The sequence below is a fragment of the Cricetulus griseus genome, chromosome 6, assembly GCF_003668045.3.
Source record: "Cricetulus griseus strain 17A/GY chromosome 6, alternate assembly CriGri-PICRH-1.0, whole genome shotgun sequence".
Lineage (NCBI taxonomy): Eukaryota > Metazoa > Chordata > Mammalia > Rodentia > Cricetidae > Cricetulus > Cricetulus griseus.
The window spans coordinates 144,373,355-144,395,658 of record NC_048599.1 but is presented as its reverse complement, the minus strand read 5'-3'; the positions used below and the strand labels follow the sequence as shown (position 1 = coordinate 144,395,658).

The window sequence follows — 22,304 nt, the reverse complement described above, 5'->3', positions numbered from 1 at the left end:
GGGAAAAAAATTCACACATCTCGGTGGCTGCTCCTAAGACTCCTATGGGCTGAGGTCTTTTCTCATGCCACAGTTTACAGTTAATGACCTTTGAGCCCAAGGAGGCTTACATGATTGGCCCAAGGCTGCCCAGCCACTGCATGCTAGACTCCTGGATTTAAGAAGCCAAAAGTATAGCCCTCAGCAGCACTACAGCCCTTGTACAGAAGGGAGACAGAGGAGCACTGGAAACAAGACAGGGCCCCAGTCCTAAAAGTACACCCTGGACCAGTTGGAGAGCATGGTAGGACTGTTCATCTCACCCGGAGCGGTGGTAAGCCTGACAGGAAACTGATGATCACCTGCACAGACAGAGGCAAGAGGCTGGTCAGAGCCAGAGAGGCCGCAGAAGATGTCTGGCCTCCCAGACCCGTGCTGGGGATCAGAAGGCCAAGCTAAGCAAGAGCCATGCTTCGGCTCCCCCAAACTTTGCTCAGCCCTGAGGATCAGAAAGGTGCCGACCAACACTGCTGGCCCCAGGCCGTACCTCGTTGCTGATCACATGTGCTGTCTCTTTCATGCCACAGCTGGAGTAGGTACTACGCAAGACTAGGTGGCCATCGCTGTCTTCAGCCTGGCAGCTGGGGTCCCAGAAAGTCAGGCCTATGATGGTGCACTGCAGAGTCTGGTTCAGGTAGAAGGGCACTGTTAGGAGGCCCTGGATTTCCTCAGGCCTCACTGTCACAACCAAAACACTGGAAGAACTACCCACTGAGGCTGGAGAGAGAGCTCACTGGTTGAGAGCACCGGCTACTCTTACTGGGTTCAGTGCCTGGCACACACATGGTGGTCCATAACCATCTGTAACTCTGGTTCCAGGGTCTATAGCCATCTGTAACTCTGGTTCCCTCTTCTGGCTTGGCACACATGTGGTGCACAAACTCATATAGGCAAAACACCCATATACATTTTTAAAAATGCTCAAAATTTTGTTTAAAAAAAAATTGAAAGAGGCTGGGGTGTAACAGTGCTGGGTTTAAAAATTGATGCCGCTGCCACCCACTGTCTTTAATCTTTTTGTTGTTTTTTTTTTGAGACCGGGTTTCTTTTTTCTTTTAATTTTTTTTTTACATTCCAATTCCAGTTCCCCCTCCCTCCTCTCCTCTCATTCTCTCCACTTCCCCCACCTCCCATCTGCTCCAGGGACAGGGTAAGGCCTCCCCTAGGAAGTCTACTAACTCTGTCCCACCATTTAGTGGAGGCCGGACCAAGGCACCTCTCCATCCCCACACCCCTGAGACAGGGTTTCTTTGTGTAGCCTTGACTGTCTTTAAACTCACTCTGTAGAACAGGCTGGCCTTAAACTCACAAAGATTCAACTGCCTCTGCCTCCTGAGGGCTGGAATTAAGGACATACACCACCACCACCCAGCAAAGGTTGTGTGTGCCCATTACCTTGGATTTTTTTTTCTTGGGGGGGTGGTGGTGGTGTTTTTTGTTATCCATCCCACCCACCCCCAATTCTGGGAGCTAAGGACCAACCCAGGACCTTGGGCTTGCTAGGCATTCTCCCCCTAAGCTAAATCTTCAACCCTGTGTGTCTTAAATCTTTTTTTTTTTTTTTTTTTTTTGGTTTTTCAAGACAAGGTTTCTCTGTGTAGCTTTGGAGCCTATCCTGGCACTCGCTCTGGAGACCAGGCTGGTCTCAAACTCACAGAGATCAGCCTGCCCCTGCCCCCGAGTGCTGGGATTAAAGGCGTGTGCCACCAACGCCGGGCTGTGTCTTTAATCTTAATCCTTAGAAGTCCGAGGCAGGCAGATCTCTGTTGAATTCAAGGCCAGTCTGGTCCACATAGCAAGTTCCATACCAACATGCATACAAAGCCATACTCCCAAAACAAAAGCACATTGAACCCATTGTAGTGGTGCTGGGGACACAGCTCAGTAGTGCAGTGCAGACTTGAGACCTTTTCATGACCCCAGGTGGGTTCCATCCCCAGCACTGGGAGGGGTCAGGGAGGGGAGAAATTGGAGTGAAAATGAAAAAAACTAAACAAAAGGGAGAATGAGCACATGGCATGGTTTTTGTTTGGTCAAAAGCAAATTGGAAACTGGGCACAGTGTCTCGTGCATATAATCCTAGCATAGTGGAAGTGAGGTCAGCTCCATGGCTACAAACACCCATGTTCCCTTCCCACACTAGCAGAGGGCTTTCCTTGTTTTTTTGTTTGTTTGTTTTTTAATGGCCTCTTTAATGGGGAAATTCCTTGTTCTTCATGTCATTGTGGAAGTATAAGTGGTCAACGCTCAGCCAGCATTAAGATTAATGACAACTACCTAATATTGGTATTATTATCACTGGTGTTTTGAGATCAGGGCTCATGTAGCCTAGTCTGGTCTGGAATTCAGCATCCTGTTGGCTCAACCTCCTGGGTTCTGAGAATACACATGCATGGCTCTGTGCTAGGCCCATCTTACAAATGATGAAACAGACTTGCTAAGGGATGTGACTTGCCCTACTGCCTAAGCTAGGCCCCTGAGGTTCTTGGCTAGGGACCAGCTGTCTGTGTCATCCTGAGAAGGAGCGTCAGGGATTCACTTACCTGCACATGTTTTTTACTGAGTTCCAGAGTCATGATGTCATTGCCACACTTCGGCTGGATCAGGGACATGAGTAGCCCAGAGTTGCACCTGTCCTTGGGAGGTGTGGTCACAACTGGTGCAGGTGAGGTCTGTGGCACACGACCTGTGGGGCCAGAGGTGGGTAGAGTGGACAGTCACTGAGTGCTCACTATGGGCTGAGATCATTGTCCTTATGTGGCTGATGAGGCCAGTGAGGCTGAGAAACTGGCACAAGCTCAAAGAACAGTGTGGCAAGTAATCTGGGAGAAGAGAGGACAGGGTCATGGGGCTGGGGCTCACCGCAGCTAGAGGCCCTCAGTGAGACATCACTGGCCAGGGGCAGCTCTACAAAGGATGCTACAATGCTGGCGTTGAGTTTTCGGGCCTCCCCTACCAGGCCTTGGGGTGTGTCTGGAAGCACAAAGCCTTTGATGCTCTTTTCTGGAAAGATCTTGATGGAGTATTCACCTGTGGTCTGAAGGCAGGAAAGGTTAGCAGGGGCCGTCAGCTGTGGTGATTCCTCTGCCCCCCTGCCTGGCCACCCATCCCCTCATCCCCTTTTTTCCCTTTGTCCTTCACCCAGAAGCCTAGGTTAAGGAACTCCTTGGCCCATTATGAAAAGCTTCCTGGAGGAAAGGGCCTCTAAATTAACAACGGAAGGAAAACAGGTATTAGAGACAGAAAGTTAGGGTGGGCCAGTGATGGTGGCGCTTGCCCTTAATCCCAGCACTCGGGAGGCAGAGGCAGGATCTCTATGAGTTCAAGGCCAGCCTGGTCTACAGAGAGAGTTCCAAGGCAGACAAGGCTACACAGAGAAACCTTGTCTCAAAAAATCAAAACAAACAAACAAAAAACCGAAAAAACAAGTTGAGGTAGAATGATCACAGGTCTCAGGCTGAGGTGGGGGTGCAAGGCTCACCCATAACTGCATGTTGTGGTTGGCATTGATGAACCAGGACACATATGGAGGACCCTGCAGGATGAGAATGGCATCGGGATCCCCAGATTCACAACTCAGTTCCACATTTACGGTCACTGTGCGGTGCCTGCAGCAGGTAAAGAAGTGTCAGTGCAGATAGAGTGTAGGCTTGAGTGTGGGGACACACCTGGTGTGTTGGCTTGAATAAGACGTCACATATAAATCTTGGGCACTTGAATATTTGGTTCCCAGTTGATGATCCTGTTTGGGAAGGTGTAGGTGGGCCTTGTTGGAGAATGTAGGACACCTGGGGTGGGCTTTGTGTGTGCTGTCTGTTTGTGGTTCAGGGTGAGAGCTCTCAGCTTCTGGAGACATCCATTCTGCCACCATGAACTCTGACCCTCTGGAACCAAAGGCCAAATAAACTCTGTACACACTACCTTGGCCATGGTGTTGTATCCTAGCAGTAGAAAAGTAACTGCTATGCCAGGAGGATAAGATCTGATTGACTGGGAAGGGCCCCGCCCAGGAGGCCAGCACCCTTACCTGGCTCCAGAACCTGGCAGGATCCTCAGAATATATGCCTCCTTGTGGCCAGTCACATCTTCCAAGGAGCAGCCTTGGACTGGAGTGGGGCCTTGAGGTTGCCATTCAAGGATGGGGGCCATGTCCTGATGGGCCTCTGCCAAGCAGTAGGGTGGTGCCTTTGGGGCTGTGGAGACAAGCATATCAGAGAACCCTACCCCACTCAGCCTGAGGCAGTTGTGGGGACATTCAGGACAGGACCTCACAGATGGGAGGACTACAGAAGACTTACCTGCTAAGTGCCCGGCCTTAACATAGGATTAACATATGACTGAGTCCATGGCACATGTCAAGGGTATAGTCCCCTCACCCCCCACCTGGCACATCAGCAATCAGGTATTTCCCTTAATTGTTCTCCATATTTTCTCAATGGAGCTCACTGATTTGCCTAGATTGGCTGGCCAGCAAGCCCCAGGGACCCTCCTGTCTCTGCCTCCCCAGTTTTGGGGTTACATGTATATATCAGTTTTGGGGTTAGATGTGTATATCACCATGACAGCTTTACACATGGGGGTGGCAGGTCCCAATTTAGGTGCTCATGCTTATGTGGCAGTCATTACACACGGAGCCCTCTCCTTTAAAGACACGGTCTCATGTAGCCCAGGCTAGCCTTGAACTGGCTATGTCACAGAGGATGACCTTGGATTCCTTATTCTCCTGTCTCCACCTCCTGAGTGTTGGGATTCCAGATCTGAGCCACCGTATTCAGTCTGTATCACTGGAGGTGGGATCCAGGGCTTACTAACGTACCACCACTCTACTAACTGAGCCCCATCTCTAGCCCCTTGTGCTGAGATTTTCAAGGTCAAGAAGAAAACTTGGCGTTTCTCACTAGCTTCAAAAGGTACCGTCCAGCCATGTGTGACTTTGGACAACGCATGTGCCACCGTGGGCTGGAGTTTCTCAGTTTCTTCTGCAATTGAACCTGAGTCCAGAGGCAACTAAGGAAGCTGACCTTGGCCCAGCCGGAGGACGATGCTTTTGGGGTCAACCAGTGTTGCCATCGAGGTGACAGCACTCTTTTTGGCTGCCCAGTCAAGGATCTGCTTCCTGGAGGTGGGGGACGATGGTAGCGTGGCACTGGCTTCTGTGGGAGGCAGCACTGTGGTGCTGACTTCCGGTTTCTCTGTAAGGGTGATCAGGTTGGGGTCCTGTGGAGACACAGAGTGCTGAGTCCCTGCTGACCTGACCGTGGAGGTCCCTAGTTTGGGGAGTCAGCTCAGTCAATTGGCAGAGAAAAGGTCAGAACCAAGAGTGACAAGACTCAAAGGTCATCAGCTGGCCCAGAGGTTCCCATCTCTGTCCCATCTTCCCTCTGCACACAAGAGCTACAGAGAGGCACTCATTTGTTTGTTCATCTCTTCCAGCTTCACCCTCACCACCAGGCACTCATTTATAATGGCTTCCTGTAGCTGTCTGGGACCCTCCACACTCCGAGGGTGTGTGAGGGGAATCTCAGTGCCCATCCTCACACAGCATTTGACACCTTGCAGGCACCAAGTCTTTGCTCATTGGAATCCTGTTGTACTAGTTGCACCTTGACACCTGCCACATGGTAGGTGCTCCCAATGCGTGGAGAAGGGGGAGATGGAAGGGAAAGAAGACAGGCATGAAAAGTAATGAATGGTTGAAAGACAGATGGAGTGATACCTGCCCTGGAAATCTCACCATTCAGAAACTAGATAGACATCATTATTTGAAGTAATAGAAGGCAGAGAGTCTTATTTAATAAGTAGCAGCAACAATAACAACAAAAAGGGAGGTGCTAGAGAGATGGTTCAGGGTTTAAGAACCCTGACTGCTCTTCCACAAGACCCAGGTTCAATTCAGTTACCATCTGTAACTACAGTCCTAAGTAACTCAACACTTTCCTGGCCTCGGCAGGCACAAAGAACCATGTGTGATGCACAGACACACATGCACACGAAACACCCAGACACATAAAATAAAATAAAATAAAATTTAAAAAGAAATGAGAACCAAGACAAGTCCTCTGGACAGCTGAGGATGGGGGATCTGGGTGGATCTGTGACCCTTGGGCTCTGGTGAGTTAAGAAAGGAAGACTTCCAGGAGGAGGTGATCCAAGGGAGAGAAGGGTTTAGAGGAAGCAGGGCCATTGACTCCAAGTTACTTTGAGCTGAAGTTACAGCAGCAGAAGGGCTTCAGGCTAGATACTAAGGAAGATTGCCTGACAGCCAGAGGAGGTTTAATGGAGCACACTGCCTGTTCTGCAGGCATCAACCTCAGCAAAAATAGTGTTACAGTAGTGATTCAAGAGCATGGTGTTTGTCAGTCTCCTGGCTTGTGGCCTGTGGGTAGTGATCTGCACACAGAAGATCCAAGGCCCTCGCTTTGAGTATTCAAGTAAGAAGATGCAATCTAGCTAGAATGGGCTGCTGAAGCAACCCTCCAGCCAGTGCATTTGTGTTTCAAGTGTCATCCAGTGACTGACTTGATTCCTCCTACTCAGTGATAAGGGGAAGAGCATTCTGGGAAGAGAAGCTGGACCTTTGTGGTTGGGAGGAGGTTTTCCACGGTGCCCACCATGCTGGTCTGTGTCCATCTGTGAGAGGTCTTCGTCTCTACTGCCCACCTCCACCTCCTCTGGGCCTACCTCTAGTTCTGTCCCTACCCCCCAACCCTGCCTTTATGGTGTTCTGAACTGCTGTATCCATCCACCTCCTGGTCCAGACTCTTGTTCCAGGTCCCATTCATCCCTGGGTGTTCTACATCAGGGCTGTGAAATTCAAGGCCTGGCCTTTTGAATCATGGCCATCTGAACATCAGGCTCTGGCTCACAGAGAGCCATGTTGGGCAGGGGCTTCCCACAGCTGGCCTGGGGTTAGGGGTCACACACTCACGTAAGCCAGGTTCAACGGGATTTCCGGGGCCTGGAGCTTCACGAGAACACTTGTGTTGGAAACAAGGACCAGGAACACCTCTCGGGTCCCAGCGCCATTTTGCTTGGATGCCTGAAGAGTCAGCTCCATCTTTGACATCTGGGGAAGAGTCAGGGACACAGATACGTCAATCAGATTTGCAGGGGCCATGTCAGGATGATTCATGTATGGTTGACAGTCATTCCACAGGCCTTGCTTGGCATGATTTGGCGGTTACCTGTGTGCACCTGGCCTCTCACATGCCTAGAAAACATGAAGGACTGGCAAGATGGTTCAGTGAGCACTGCCACCAAGCCTGTCAACCTGAGTTCACTCCCCAGAACCCACATGGTGGAAGGAGAGACCCGACTCCTGCAAGCCATACACTGACCTCTACACCAGTGTGGTGGTGCAAGTACATACAAGTGCACAGACACAGTAAGTGAATAAGTACAAATTAAACAAAAAAGGAATAATTAAAAAGAAAAAGGCATATTGAGTGAACAAATAAGATTGGTCCCAACAAGCCAAAGAAGAGGAAAAACCAATTAAGATGATTCTTAGCTTCATCCAACAGTCAGAAATGCAAGATGGGTCCTTCCTTTCCTCCTCTACCTCCTTCTCCTGACAGGCTCTTGCTTTGTGCCCAGGCTGGCCTCCAACTCTTTACTCTTCCTACCTATCTCAGTGTCCCAAGCACTGGAATTTCAGGCACATGCCATCACATGCACTCGGAATGACTTCTGTTGAGCACCTGCTGGAAACCAGGCCCAGAAGCCTCCAAAGGATATTCTATGCATGGGAGCTCCTCTCTCAGTGTCCTCTCTTCTTCTCTGGTTGTCTCTGGGAGGCCACTCTGATGCCAGCTCACCTTGGGGCATTCCCAGTTGTTCCTAGAGCTGGCAATAATATGGCTCAGTGGCAGATCACATGCGCAGGCCCTGGTTCTATCTACATTTATACATTAGCCCATGGAAACAACCTAAGAGGTAGAGACCATTAAAATTCACAAATTAGGAAACCGAATCACAGAGAGGTGAGGCCACTTGGCCATGATTGCATGGAAGGCTGGGAATGTCACACCTCTCTGCTAAGAAGAGTAAGTAGGAAGAAAACTACCCAAAGTGCTTTCTGAGTTGTGGGATGGGGTGGCTGTGGGGAAATGAACGGGCGAGGGCCCAGCTCAGTGCCTTAGAAGCTGCACAGTGTCTCGGAGAACAAAGACAATGGAAATCTTTCCAGACAGTCTCTGGCAGTTCCTGCCAGCAGTGCACGGCAAGACAGCTGATTCCAAAGTCTCCTTCATCAGAAAGGAGACATCAGTGGAAAGTTTCAGGGTCTGGCTTCAAACCGTCTCCCTGTTGTTTCCCGACTGATGTCACAAAGCCAGAGACAAGCTTTTCAGCCCCTGGAAAAATCTGCTCAGAAATCTTTCCGCTAGTCGGTAATGACCGTTAATCACTCTGCATTCAAGCTCACTCTTTAAAACAACAAGAGGAAAAGTGCAAATAACATCACTTAGTTTCCAACGTGCGATGATGGGCTTTTGTCATGTTAGTGTTCTTTCTAGGTTATTATTCTTATTTTAATTATTTTCAAACAATCATTATTAGTTTATCCTATGTGCATGTTTGTTTTGCCTATATGTATGTCTGTGGATCATGTGCATGTCTGATGCTGTGGAGGCCAGAAGAGGGCTTTAGAATCTTGGAACTGGAGTTACAGGCAGTCATGACCTGGGAATTGAACCTGGGTCCTCTGGAAGAGCAGTTAGTGCTCTTGACTACTGGGCTATCTCTCCAGCCTCCTTATTTGACTTCTTATTAGTGTGTGTGGTCTATGTGCATATGCATGGACTCACTTGCCTGTGTGTACACATGTAGAGGCCAGAGTTGAATTTAGGGTATATTTCTCTGCCATTTTCCACTTTAGTTTTTGAGGCAGGGTCTCTCTTGGCACTTGCAATTTTGCTTGTCCTGGACACTCAGCTGTCCCCCACTCCCCAGCACTGGGGTTACTGGGAACACAGCCACAGCCAGCTTTTAGGAAGGTGTTAGTGGTCCAGACATAGGCTGCCTGCTTGTGCAGCCTCGGGCCATCTCCTCAGAACTAGATTATCTCTTTCTTTTTGATTATTTAATTTTTTAAACTGTGTGTGTGTGTGTGTGTGTGTGTGTGCACATGTAGAGGCCAGAGGACACCTTTGGGGAGTCTATTTTCTCCTTCCACTATGTGGGACTTAGGGTTCAAACTCAAGTTATCAGGCTTGGTGGCAAATGCCTTTATCCACTGAGCCATCTTGAGAGCCTCTAGGTTATTATTCTTAAACAAGTATCCCCACAGTAGTTTATAGTAGAATAAAAAGATACATTTCAAATGTGTGGATATAGTAACAGTAATAATAGCAATAAGTTTGCAATATTAGGAGGCAGAGCCAGTCTTGTGCGTGTTTGGCAAACATTCTACCATTTATCTGTATCCTCGGCCTATATTAATGCTTACTAATGGGTTTAAACTTCACTCTTTAAGTATCTTGTTTTACTAATCCTAAAAATATTATACATTTCAAGCTGGGTGTAGTGGCGCACACCTTTAATTCCAGCACTTGGGAGGCAGAGGCAGGCAGATCTCTGTTTTCAAGCCAGCCTGGTCTACAAAGTAAATTCCAGAACAGCCAGAGACTGACTATCTATCTATCTATCTATCTATCTATCTATCTATCTATCTATCTATCTACATATTGCATTTCAAATACTACAATCAAATGCTGGAGAGGCTGGAGAGATGGCTAAGCAATTAAGAGTTTTTATGGCTTTTCTCAAGAACCTGAGTTTGGTTCCCAATACCAACAATCAGGCAGCTTACAACTGACTGTTACTCCACCCAGCTCCAGGAGATCTGATACCTCAGGCCTCCATGGGTACCTGCACTCCTGTGCATACCCCCACATACAGAGACGTACATAATACATACACTTTTTTTTAAATTTTTGGGACAGGGTTTCTCTGTGTAGCTTTGTAGACCAGGCTGGCCTCAAACTCACAGAGATCTGCCTGCTTCTGCCTCCCAAGTGCTGGGATTAAAAGTGTGCCCCACCACTGCCGCAGCCCACACTTTTTTTTTTTTTTTTTTGAAACAGGGTCTCATTGTGTAGCCCTGGCTGGTATGGACAGTAGACTAAAATGGCCTTGAACTCACAGAGATCTACCCACCTCTCCCTCTCATATATACACAAGTGAAAAGAAAGAAAGAACACAAGACATTTATTGGAGGAAAGTACCTGACCCACCCTGGTGTTGGGCCTGGTCTCCTTACCCTGATTGCTATGTACCGTGAGCTCAAACAGCACAGGATGGTTTCACAGTTGTATCTATGTTTTCTTTTGAGACAGGCTCTCTCGAAGAACCTTAAACTTGTGATTTCACCTGGACTACACACTTCGAATTAGTGGATTTCACCTCAGTAAAGTAACTACGTGCCACACTCTGTATTCTCCCAGCTTACAGATGTGGGAACAGAGGCTCTAGGATGGAAATCACTCAGAGAGACTATGCAATCAACAGCCTAAGGCACACCAGACTGTGCTTGAACCCACAGCCCTTGACCACCCAGCAGCAATCCAAGAGTGTGTCCTTTTCTGTTTCCCCCTAACCCAGATTGCCACCAGCTCCATCCATGCTCCTCTGGAGGGGAGAATTCAAGACACACACATGACAGGTGAGCTCAACAGTTGGACAGGCTAGACCGAGAGACATGCCCAGACAAGGAGGTGATGCTCTGCCATCCTGGGGCGATGCCTGTGGCCTGCAACAACTGGAACCATGAGCAGGAGAAAGTCTCCTGGGCATCAACCCTGCAGCTGCTTGATGATGGCTCCTATCCCTCAGTGCCTCCCTTTTCTCATCTGTGAAATGGGAGCAGGAAAGGGCTGGAAGCCAAGATCAAGACGGGCTCTGGATTAGAGGAAGTGAATAAAAGGAAGCAGAGGTCAGAGCATGGTCACGTTCCAGGGGACCAGGGGTCAAGAGGCTGAGATTTTTGGATGCTTGTGACAAGTCTCAGCAATTCTTTCAGAATTCATAAAGCAAACCCATCACTCTGCTGTCACCAGGACCTTCCGCACAGAGAGGAGTGGTGCTAAGAGAAACCGAGGCCTAAAGCAGGGCAGTCTCCAGCAGGGGTCACAGTGAGGACTGTGGGAATATGGAAAGGCTGAAAGCAGGGCTCCCAGGGGCTCTGTGCTCCCAGACCCAGCTGGTGACTACCAGTTACCAGAAAACTCAGCCAGGGTTTCCACAGTAAACACATCCCTTCCCCTCCACCCTGACTCACCATGGCGGTCATTTGCACGCATGCTGATTTCCCTCTCTCATCCCCTGAGAGGTAAAGGAAAGAGCCTGCCAGCCCTCAGCTTGGGCTGCCCACTTCCAGGATGGGCTCCTGGGATGACATATGTACCAGTTCCTTGCCCCCACGCCTGACAGCATGGGCCTGCCCCATTCTCTCCCTGAGTGGGTGGGTGGGAGACCAATTGCTATTTTTATACCAGTTATCCCTTAGATGCCATTGTTAGCCCAGTGGTTGGTGTCGGGAAAGGGGGATTTCGGTGAAGAGGCCCTGAGTACTAGGAGCCACTTATAGAAAGCTGTTTCCAGCAATTCTTCTAGGAGTGGAGCCTTGGGTCTGCCTGCAGCCCCCACCCTCTCAGGGCCAGCCCAGAGGCGGCCCTGGGTCAGCCTCAGCAGACTCAGACAGTACACACAGGAAGAGTGGCAGGGCAAAGAGTTCAGAGCCAGACAAACCTGACTTCAAACGTGGGCTCTGTGGCTCTGGACAGCAACTCTTTGGGCCTCAGTTTCCTGGTGTGGAGGGTGAGCGGGACAATGTACCTGACCTCATGTACTTATAAGGATGCAGTGTGATTCGGCCTCATTGCAGGCTGTGTGGTACCCACTTACCCGTCCCATCCATCGGTAGATTCTAATACCCCAAATGGCATTCTCCATATTCTCCTTTTTTTTTTTTTTTTTTTTTTTCATCGAGACAGGGTATCTCTGTGTAGCTTCAGAGCCTGTCCTGGAACTAGCTCTGTAGATCAGGCTGGCCTCAAACTCACAGAGATCTCCTGCCTCTGCCTCCTGAGTGCTGGGATTAAAGGCGTGCGCCACCACCACACAGCAGCCTTCTCCATTTTTATTTTAAGGAGTTCACTCAAGTGATTCTCCTGCCTCAGCTACTTGAGGAACTGAGAAACAGGAATGTGACATTATGCTTGGCCCAAATTATTATTGTTTTGAGGCAGGATTTCAATGTGTGTAGCTCTTGCCTCAGCCTTTGAGTACTGGGGTCACAGGAATGTACCATCATGCCTGCCTCCAGAAAGAAATATTTTCAGTGTGTGTGTTGTGTGTGTGTGTGTGTGTGTGTGTGAGAGAGAGAGAGAGAGAGAGAGAGAGAGAGAGAGAGAGAGAGAGAGAGAGAGAGAGTCTGTGTAGGTGACAGAAGAGAGAATCAGATCCCCTGGAGCTGGAGTCACCTAACAGGGTGCTGGGAAGCAAACTGGCATCCTCTACAAGAACAGGAAGTGCTCTTGATAGCTGAGCTATCTCCCCAGCTTCTGATCTTTTTTTTCTTTTTTGAGACAGGGTCTCTCTCTATGTAGTCTTGACTGGCCAGGCTAGCCTTGAACTCAAAGATCCATCTGTCTCTGCCTCTACTGGCTCAGTTTTTTGTTTTGCTATGAGACAGTCTTACTGTGTAGACCTGATAGGCTTCAAATTCATAGAGATCTGTCTGCTTTTTGTCATTTTTTTCAAGACAGGGTTTCTCTGTGTAGTTTTTGCTGTCCTAGAACTCACTACATAGACCAGGGTGGCCTTGAATTTACAGAAATCTGCCTGCCTTTACCTCCTGAATGCTGGGATTAAAGGTGTGTACCAACACTCCCAGCTCTGAAAATATTTTTAAAGAAATTGTGTTTGAGTAGGTACAATGACACATGCCTGTAATCCTGGCGCTTGGAAGCCACAGGAACCACCACAAATTCAAAAACACAGACTAATGGGCTGGATAAAAAACAAGAGCTAGATATATGCTGTTTCCAAGAAGTGCACTTAGCCAGCAAAGATGCCCAGAAACTTCACCTTGAAGCACGGGAAACAAACAGCCAAGCACACAGAACCCTGTCCTGACACCAAAGTACACCTCAAACCAAAACTGTTAGATAAAAAAGGGACACTACAGTTTTGGTGGTGGTGAATTTTGTTTTTTTCAAGACAGGGTTTCACTATGTAGCTCTGGCTGTCCCTAACCTGCTCATCATCTGTGGGGCCAAGACAAGGACACAAAGGCAGCTCCAGTCCAGGGCCCTCGGTCTCTCCATTTTGCTCTGATAGGAGAGCAAGAACGCTCATGCGTCCAGATGTGGGAAGCCCAGCCCGGAAGCCCCAACTCTGTCTAGTGCCTCCCCCAGAGCAGACTCTGCCATTCTTCAGGTACAGAAGAGCTCACATCAAAAAAGGCCCTTTTTTGGAGTCTATAACAAGTGTCACTCCCCTGTAGCCTGCAGAATAGGCTCAGAGACAACTAAGCAGGAAACTCAGGGGTCCTGGGTACACTGGGCAGGCTGTGCAGTGTAAAAGAGGACTCCATGTACATCCTTTCAGTGCTGCAGGGTTCCCACGGTGGAGCAGGGGTGCCACTGGAAAGTGGTGACAGAGAGGCTGCTCATTGAGGGCCACCTGCCTTCTATAGCCCCTCACATTCCCCCATGAGAGTCTGAGGAAGACTGTTGGAGGTTCCAGATGACTTGCTTTCTGCCTCAGCAGCTCTGCCTGCTCCTCTGCATGAGGCATGAGTCAGAGCCTGGCTGGCTTCAAGTCTTTGGGAAGGGGCTTCTTGAGTTTGCCCAGGAGGGGAGCAAGTCAGCAGAGCAGTGTAGTCAGCCTGATGGCAATCTCTGAGACACCAGGCCTGTTCCTGTCTTGAAGGTCAGGATGTGACCTTAGCTCCCTCCCGGAATCCAGGCTCCGGCCTGTCCTTTGGGGGCCCAGTGAGATAACCCCTGCTCAGCAGCCCCAGGTTTGTCTACAGACTTCCTCAACACACACACACATACATACACACACACACAAGACAGACAGACAGAGACACACACCCCAATTGCCACTTCCCTGGGGTTCTTGGCTGCCACCACTCATCTGCCACCCACGCACAGGAAACCTGAGGGCTCTGAGGCCATGTGTGGATGGACGGGAAAGCCATCTGTCTGTGCCAGGGACTGACAAAAGAGGCCAAAGGTCAGTAGAAGCAGTACCACCCCCACTAGGCCTATCAGCTCATGCCTGTGACTAGGCCTTTGCATGTGCCATATTCTCTGTCTCAGGCCCTTGGCTCTGTTGTCTAGCTAGCTAGACATAGATCTTTTTTTCTTTCTTTCTTTTTTTTTTTAAATGTGGAAAGTTTATTGGGCGATGGGAAGGGAACGGGAAAGGAAAGGGAGAGAGGGGAGAAAGAGAAAAGGAACCTTTCTACCTTTCTTTGTTCTTTTCTTTCCTTTTTTTTTTTTTTTTTTTTTTTTTTTTGGAGACAATGTCTTCATATAGCCCAGGCTGGCCTCAAACTCACAATACAGGCCAGGATGACCTTGAACTTAAAAACAATTATTTTTAATTGTGTGTGTGTGTCTGTATGTGGGAGCCTGTGGAGGTCAGAAGAGATGTTGGATCATCTGGAGCTGGAGTTATAGGCAGTTGTGAGCGGTCTGGTGTGGGTGCTGGGAATAGAACAGGTTTTCTCAAAGAGCAACGGCTGAGCCTCCCTCTAGCCTGACTTTGAATTTTTAACCCTCCTGTATCATTTTCTGACTGTCCCCTTGATCACATGCTGGGAACACAGCAAGCACCCAGGCAGAGTTGGTGGCAGGGGGCTGTAGCATGGACCTTGTTCTTGGAGACTATCAGGGAGGAAGGTAAGTCCCAGGCTTTGCGGTGGTCAAAGCACCAAGACTGAACAGGGTCACAGACAGACACTATCCTTGAAACAAGGAGCCAGGAACTCTATGAGACCTGACCTCAGTTAGCCTGCTTAGAAATGGATGGGTCTGGGGTTCAGCCTTTTCTCCAGAGGGTTCAAACTCCTATGAGGTTTGAAGAGTGATCTGGTTGGAAGATGCTGGAAACTGGGTCATGCCCATGTATTTACAGGTGAGAAATGGAGCCCAGGGGAAAAAAAAAAACAATAATAATAATAACAGCTAGAGCTTTCACTCTGAGCAGGCTCTGTGTTTTGCCCACATTATCCACTGGAGTCCCATAGTAACCTGTGAGGTAGGGATGACTATCATCATCTCCATGTTTCCCATGGGAAGAAAAGGGTTCGGACAGGTTGCCAACAAAGAGATGTGGGCATGAAGTTAGACAAAGTTCAAGTGAGGACTGACTGGCTCCACAGTCGTTATTCTTCTTTCTTGGTTTGTTTTTTGAGCAAACTCTCACTATGTTGCCCAAGATGACCTGAAACTTGCAATTTTTCAAGGCATCCTCCTGCCTCAGCTTCCTGAGTTACTGGGATTTCAGTCATGTGCTACAGTGCCTGACACGAAGCTGTGTTTCTAAACTCTGTATCACGGTCACACTTGAGTGCACTCACCATGTGGGCATCCATTCATTTATGGAACATGTTAATTATTTGGAATAGGGCAAGCCTAGGACCAGACTCTATAGTTTTATAATTCTTGGGCAAGCCTCTAAACCCAAGGAAAATATGAGGGGTTCATCTTCTGTATCCCATGCAGGCCAAGGACAGGTCCAGGACTGTACTCTGTGTCCCCTGGACCCAGGCTGTCTCCACTACCCCTTTCAAATGCAAACCCTTTGGAGCTCTAGAGCTGGAAGCCTGGCCTGGTGGGTCAGAAGTCACATGACCAAGTTCTCTGGAAGGGGCAGAGGGCTACAGAGAGATCTGTTGCCACAAACTCTAGAATCCTTGAACTATGCCTTGAGTTACTGTGGCACACCTCACCACAACCATGAAAACCCTTCAATGGACATCACCACTCATAGATAAAAACCAAGCTCCTAAAAAGGGACACATCTTTCCTGTCTCCTCAGCTCTGCTCCTAGATGGACTCCCAAGTCCTGCCAAGCCTGAGCTAGCAGCTCCCACCCCTCTGCATGCACTATCTCTCTCCTTCTGGGCCCACTGTTTACCACACTTGGGGAGGTCCTAGCTACTCTGTGCTGTCACTTCCTCCAGGAAGCCCTGCCTAAGCTTTTAGCAGCTGAAGTTCCCTGTCTGTGCTCTTGCCAGTGTATCAGCCTCCTGGGTCCCGGAATGAGCTATCTATACATCAGTGGCCCAGAGACCTGGCTATTTGGCTGGGACTTCCTCTGCCTGGCTCTGCTGTCAGGGGACCCTAATCACCCAGAAGAGGTGCAAGGTTCCAAACCTCAGAACAAACCAAATGAACTTGCAGGAAGCTTCTTATTTTTCCATATCATTACCAATGAAAAACTACTACAGTGCTTATGAAAACCACATAAAATGTATTTGGCGCTATCTGTACTTTGGGGTTATCAAAGCCCACAGTCCTTGTGGCAGGCAGGGCCCCCAGATATTGGTGGTCTGGGCACCTTCTTATCACTGCACAAATGCTAGGCAACTCAACAGTTTTAGGGGCAGGCTGGTCACAAATTTACCCCAAGCTCCTAATTCATTCTTGCGGTCTTAGTCCACATCAGCTAGGTGTGGGCTGTACCTCAGGCAGGCCAATGACACTTGAATTTGGCTCTGAGGTCCCTAGGATTGTGGTGTGGACTATGGCTTTAGGTTCATGTTTTAGTTCTCAAGGCCAGACTCAGTTTCCTCCTCCAGGAAATGAGAATAATAATAGACCATGATGAGCCCTTGAGAAGATACTCACACCATAATACACACACACCACATACACACACACACATACACCACATACATACACACACACCATACACACCATACATACATCTCACATACACATACACAGACACCACACACACACATCCCACACATATATATATAACATACACACCCACACACTACATACAGTATACATACATATAAATACACCACACACCCATACACACCACACACAGAGACACACCACACACACACACACACACACACACACACACACACACTCACATACACACCATACATAAACCACACAAACACACATATCACACACATACATACACTAAATACACATCACACACACACACACACACACACACACACACATATATATATATATCTCCAGGGCTAGAGATGTAGTGTGTTTGGTAGAGAGTTTGCCTAGCAAGCATGAGGCCCTGAGTCTAAAGCTTAGCACCATATAATCAGATGTGGTGACATTTGCCTATAGTCCCAGCACTTTGGAGATGGAGGCAGGAGGATCAGGATCAGTTCAGAGTCATCCTCAGCTGTATAGCAAGGACAGCCTGGGCTACATGAACCCTAATGTAAAAAACCAACCAACCAACCAACAAACAAAAACACTAGTTCCTAGCAGATAGCAGGCTATAGCCCGGCACCTAGGACATCTGGACAAGCTAGAGGCTGGCCTTGAGAAGGTTCTGTTGGAGATCAGACTTGAGGCTGGCTCTGCCACTTTGGAATCTCAGAGGATGCTTAGTGAGGTCACAGGTGTTTGATGTGAGGGAGTCTGGAACTCAGCTCTTTCTTCAAAGTCCAGGTTAGAGTGGCATCATGTCCTCTGAAAAGCTAGGAGAGCCTGGTCACCAGAGGTGTTTGGCCACAAGCTCCCCTGGTTCACACAGACTCACTTATCTAGCTCTTTTCTACCTGGGTTCTTTCTTTAAAATTGTGTGTGTGTGTGTGTGTGTGTGTGTGTGTGTGTGTGTGTGTGTGTTTGCAGAAATCAGAGGGAGTCAGCTCTTTACTTCTATTATGTATGTTCAGGCAAGGCCCTAGGTTCAATTCCCAGCACCAGGAGGAAAAATTGAACTCAGGTCATCACACTTGGTAGCCAGCCCCTCACCGGCTAAGCCACTTCACTGGCCCTCCAGCTGGGTCTTGCCATGCTTTCACCCCTGCTACCATAAGGGTCCTCTGGGCCCTCCCATGAGATGGCCCATAAGTCTCATGGCTGAGGCCATAGTGAAGTCCTAGCCACTGCCCCAGCAACAGCCAAGCGAAGGCATCCTTTACCCCAGGCCTCTGCTTCCTGTGGGTTCCCACTGAACCTGCCAACGTTACTCACCTTGGAAAAATCCAGGAAGAGAACGTGAACGTCATGAGTAGCATTGGCAACCTGAGCTATACAGCCCTCAGAGACCTGGCTGGTGGTGTATGTCACCTCACTCCTTGTGGGGTCCACAGGCTGTAGATCACAATGGATTCTTTCTGCAAGACCTGCCAGTAAAGCACAGCGGGAAAGCAGGTCAGGTAAGAAGGTGTTGGGGCCAGGAATGTAGATCAGTGGCAGAATGTTTGCCTAGCATCGGCAAGGCCCTAGGTTCAATTCCCAGCACCAGGAGGAAAAAGTACCAAGTATATTCTTATTCTTTTAAAAAGTTATTATTACTAATATTTGGAGATAGAGTTTGATGTAGTGAGTCTGGCTTTATATTCGTCATATAGCCAGGGGTGGTCTTGACCTCCTGATCTTCCTGCCTCCATTCCCAAATGCTGCGATTACAGGTGTGTACCACCATGCCTGGATACAATCACATTCACTTGTTGTTTGGTTGGGTTTTTGTTGTTGTTGTTTTTCAAGACAGGGTTTCTCTGTGTAACAGCTCTGGCTTTCCTGGAACTCGCTTTGTAGTTCTAGGCTAGCCTAGAACTCACAGAGATCCATCTGCCTCAGCCTCTGCCTCCTGAGTGCTGGGATTAAAGGAGTGTGTCACCACCGCCTGGCTGTCACAATCACTTTTTGAATATTTCCTACGTACTTGGTATGAGCAGAGTTTAAGCCACCATGGCATCTTCATAGCTACCCTACACGGTAGATATCATTTCATACATTCCACAGATGGAGAAACTGAGGCTCAACCAGAGAAAGTCTCTTCCAGAGTCATAGTGCTACTAGGTATTGTTATTCTTTTGTTTAAAAAGAAGAAAAGAGAAATGTTGAGACATGAGACATGTTGACTATAAGTTTATTATAAGGCCCGGCTGAGTAGGGAGACTAAGAAGAGGAGAAGAACAGGGTAAGTGGCTGACCGCCATGGCCGGTCGCCACAGATAGAGGGCATAGGTGAGAGAGAGAGTAGAGTGGAAGCAGAGAGCGTAAATGGGCAGGGGTCTGTCTTTTTAAAGGGGCCCTCTGCACCTGCGTGCAGACTTAGTTCCCATGGAACCTTGGGCTGACCAGGATACTGCCTGTTCCACCAGGTAACAGGGGCAGGCCAGCATAATGCCTGAACCTTTCAGGTATGTCAGAAGATATAAGTTAGGACACTAAGTCTGAATTTCAAATAAACATGACTCATTTTTTCAAGGTATAATTTTAATATATAATTATATATTTATACTACAAAATGTTCACTGTTTATTTGAAATTCAAATTTAACTATTTTTGCAGGGAAGGTGTTATATGTTTGTTTTATGGTTTTTTTTTGGGGGGGGGGTTGTGACAGGTCTCACTGTTTAGTCCTGATTGGCCTAGAACTTACTATGTAGACCAGGCTGGCTTCGAACTCACAGAGCTCCACCTGCCTCTGCTTCCCCCAATGCTGGGATTAAAGGTGTGTGCCACTGTGCTCAGCTCTCCACTATTTATTTGCTGTGTCAGGTGACCCCAAGCATCAGGACCCATGGTGGACCCCAAGTATTAAAGTCAGTTCAGTCCAAAGGAAGGTAGGGGTTGCGGTAGGGAGCCAGATTCCCCTCTTCTGACCTCAAGGTGTCGGTCCCTAAGAGGCTGTTTCTGGGGAAGGAATTTCCTGCCTCACGGGGAGCAGCCCAGGTTGGAAGGCAGTGATGGAGCAGGCCTCACAGCCTGCTGCAGGGCAGCCCGGAAACATGGGTCCCAAGGGAGAGCCATGGAATTTCACCCTGACCCAGCAGAGGAGGAAGAGGAAATGAGGCCCCTACACCTCGTCCCAAGGAATGTGCTGAGGGGAAGGGGGGCCGTGGAGGAGGGACAGAGAAGGGGAGACTGTTTGGAAGTTTATGTCTCCATCTTGTCGTGCTCACTTCCTGTTTTCTTGGAGATCAAAGATGGGCGAGGAGGGCCAGGCTTCACGTCCAGCTGACGCCAGTGCTGAGGACGGGGCAGCTGGTTCTTCCTGAACCCCAGGCGCCTGGGGCCTGACCAGGCTCTTCCCCACCTTTGTAGCTAGCTTGTTGAGCCCAAAGCCACCGAGGTCAGAGGAGGCAAGATGGCTGCTTCACACCCTGTCAACACAGGCCCTCATCTCCATCTTGGGAAGAGAATTGGGACAGGTAGAGTTGTCTGCTGTAGGAGCTCAGACCCTGTTAGCTATTGCCTTAGTTCCATCTCCAGCGTGTTAGAGACACTGGAGTGTTTGGGATATGGTATTTTTGTTCAAAGCAAGTTCCTGGGATCCAGGCCCAACATCTAATTCTGATTAGCTGGGGCTTTGGGGGAATGATTTCAGCACTCAGGCTTTAGTTTCCTGGTCTGTATAATGTCAATAAGAGGTTTCTGGGAGCATGTTGTGAGGCAGGGCATATGGTGGGTCTTTCTGCAGTTTTTTTTTTTGTTTTTGTTTTTTTTTTTTTTTTTTTTTTGCCTGTATTTGCTGTAGATGTTGACTGTGAAGTAGGAGGGCTGGGCAGTCATGGAGGTTTCCCTCACCCCAGTAGACTCAAGGCTCGGTACCCTGCCCCTGTCAGTTTTCCTTCTGATCCACTCCCAATCCTACCCACTCTATAGCATAGGCTGTTTGGCTGCTGCTGCCTAAATATCCCGAGGGACTGGATACTTATGTCAAGGTCAAACATACATATGCCTGGCCTCTGGTCTCCCACTCCTCTCCCCACATGACCCAGGAAATGACCTACAGATCTTTGGACTTTCCCTGCCTCCCTCCCCAGACTTCCAGGAACCCCAGTTCCTCTGGCATTGCCGGGCTGCCTGGGGCCGCCTCCTCCATGCCGTCAGCCAGCGCCAGCAGGAGAGGCCACAGGCATGGCCATTATGTAATGATCAGATAACAGGCCAGGCTGGGAGATCAGATAAGAGGCCCATTTATTTTGGGGCCTTTTCGAATACTGGTTGCCCCCACCCCACAGACGAGAATGGGGAGACAGGAGGGAGTGTGACGCCTGAGCCTGTCTCCAGCAGCCCAAGGCGGGCCCAGGCCAGCTGAAAACAATCCCCTGGCACCAAGGGAAATGCCGGGCCTCCCGGGAACTGTTGGAGAAGGCGCCGCTGGGGGCCCAGAAGTCACCCTTGGAGAACTGGGCGACCCTGACCTCCTGAGCAAGAGTTTGGAGCATCCTAGCACCTCCCTTCTTCCTTCCTCACCTACAAGCACGGAGCCTCACACAGCCAACCCCTATTCCACCCCAAATAACTCATGGAGGCTATCACATAAAGTCACTCTGGAGCCAGATGGCCTGCTCACCTCTGTGAGCCGCAACCAGAGCTTGCAGAGGACGACAGGCTGGGCCTCGGTTTCCTTGTTTGCAGGCACAATACCCATCACAGAAGCTTCCATCATGCTCACTGTCTGGGGCCTTTGTGTGAGTAAATTCCTTGGGTCCTTACAGCAGACCTTAGAGGTGGTGGTTCTTACAGGTAGTTAGGGAGGCTGAAGAATTTCTCTAGGAGACCCAGGTACTCAGCGGCAGGACCTGGCGTTAAAGTTGTAGCACCCACATGTACTTCGTGTGTATATGTGAGACAGTCAGTTCTGATGCATCTCGTGCTTGGTACCCATGGGTGCTATGAATGTCTGTGACAGCAAGGATGGTGCTTTCCGATAAAAGTCTTCTTCAGTCACCTCATCACCCCCCCAGCCCACCCTCTATACTTTCAGAGTTGAATGGCCTTATAGATGTCCCATCTCCCAGCCAGGTCACCCTGTCTTTCCCATGGTATCCCAACACCCACAGGGTCACAAACTGCAGCCCAAAGTGGGGTCAAAAGATAAAGAGGCTGACAAATGCTAACGGTTCCTGCCCTCATCGCACTTTTCATGCCTTGACATTACGATCTGTACAATGGGGTGGTGAAAATCCTATGCCATCCTCAGAGACTTGGTGTGCACTCCCAGGCTGCCGCATGCACAGGGAGGGCTAAGCCACCTGCTGATGAATAGAGATTGCCCTGAAACTGCTGTGGCAACTG

At 49.1% G+C, this 22,304-nt stretch overlaps 1 protein-coding gene across 1 annotated transcript in view; it reads right to left on the bottom strand.

Annotated features, from left to right (window-relative positions):
• Positions 1 to 22,304, bottom strand: part of Eng (endoglin) — a 33,906-nt gene that overhangs the window by 3,761 nt on the left and 7,841 nt on the right. The window contains exons 2-10 of the mRNA XM_027423793.2: positions 18,243 to 18,394; positions 6,968 to 7,105; positions 5,061 to 5,256; positions 4,067 to 4,232; positions 3,521 to 3,647; positions 2,902 to 3,076; positions 2,583 to 2,725; positions 527 to 664; positions 303 to 341 (exon numbers count right to left, since the gene is read on the bottom strand). Coding sequence (XP_027279594.1) covers positions 303 to 341; positions 527 to 664; positions 2,583 to 2,725; positions 2,902 to 3,076; positions 3,521 to 3,647; positions 4,067 to 4,232; positions 5,061 to 5,256; positions 6,968 to 7,105; positions 18,243 to 18,394 — 1,274 coding nt within the window. The remainder of the gene's footprint in view (positions 1 to 302; positions 342 to 526; positions 665 to 2,582; positions 2,726 to 2,901; positions 3,077 to 3,520; positions 3,648 to 4,066; positions 4,233 to 5,060; positions 5,257 to 6,967; positions 7,106 to 18,242; positions 18,395 to 22,304) is intronic.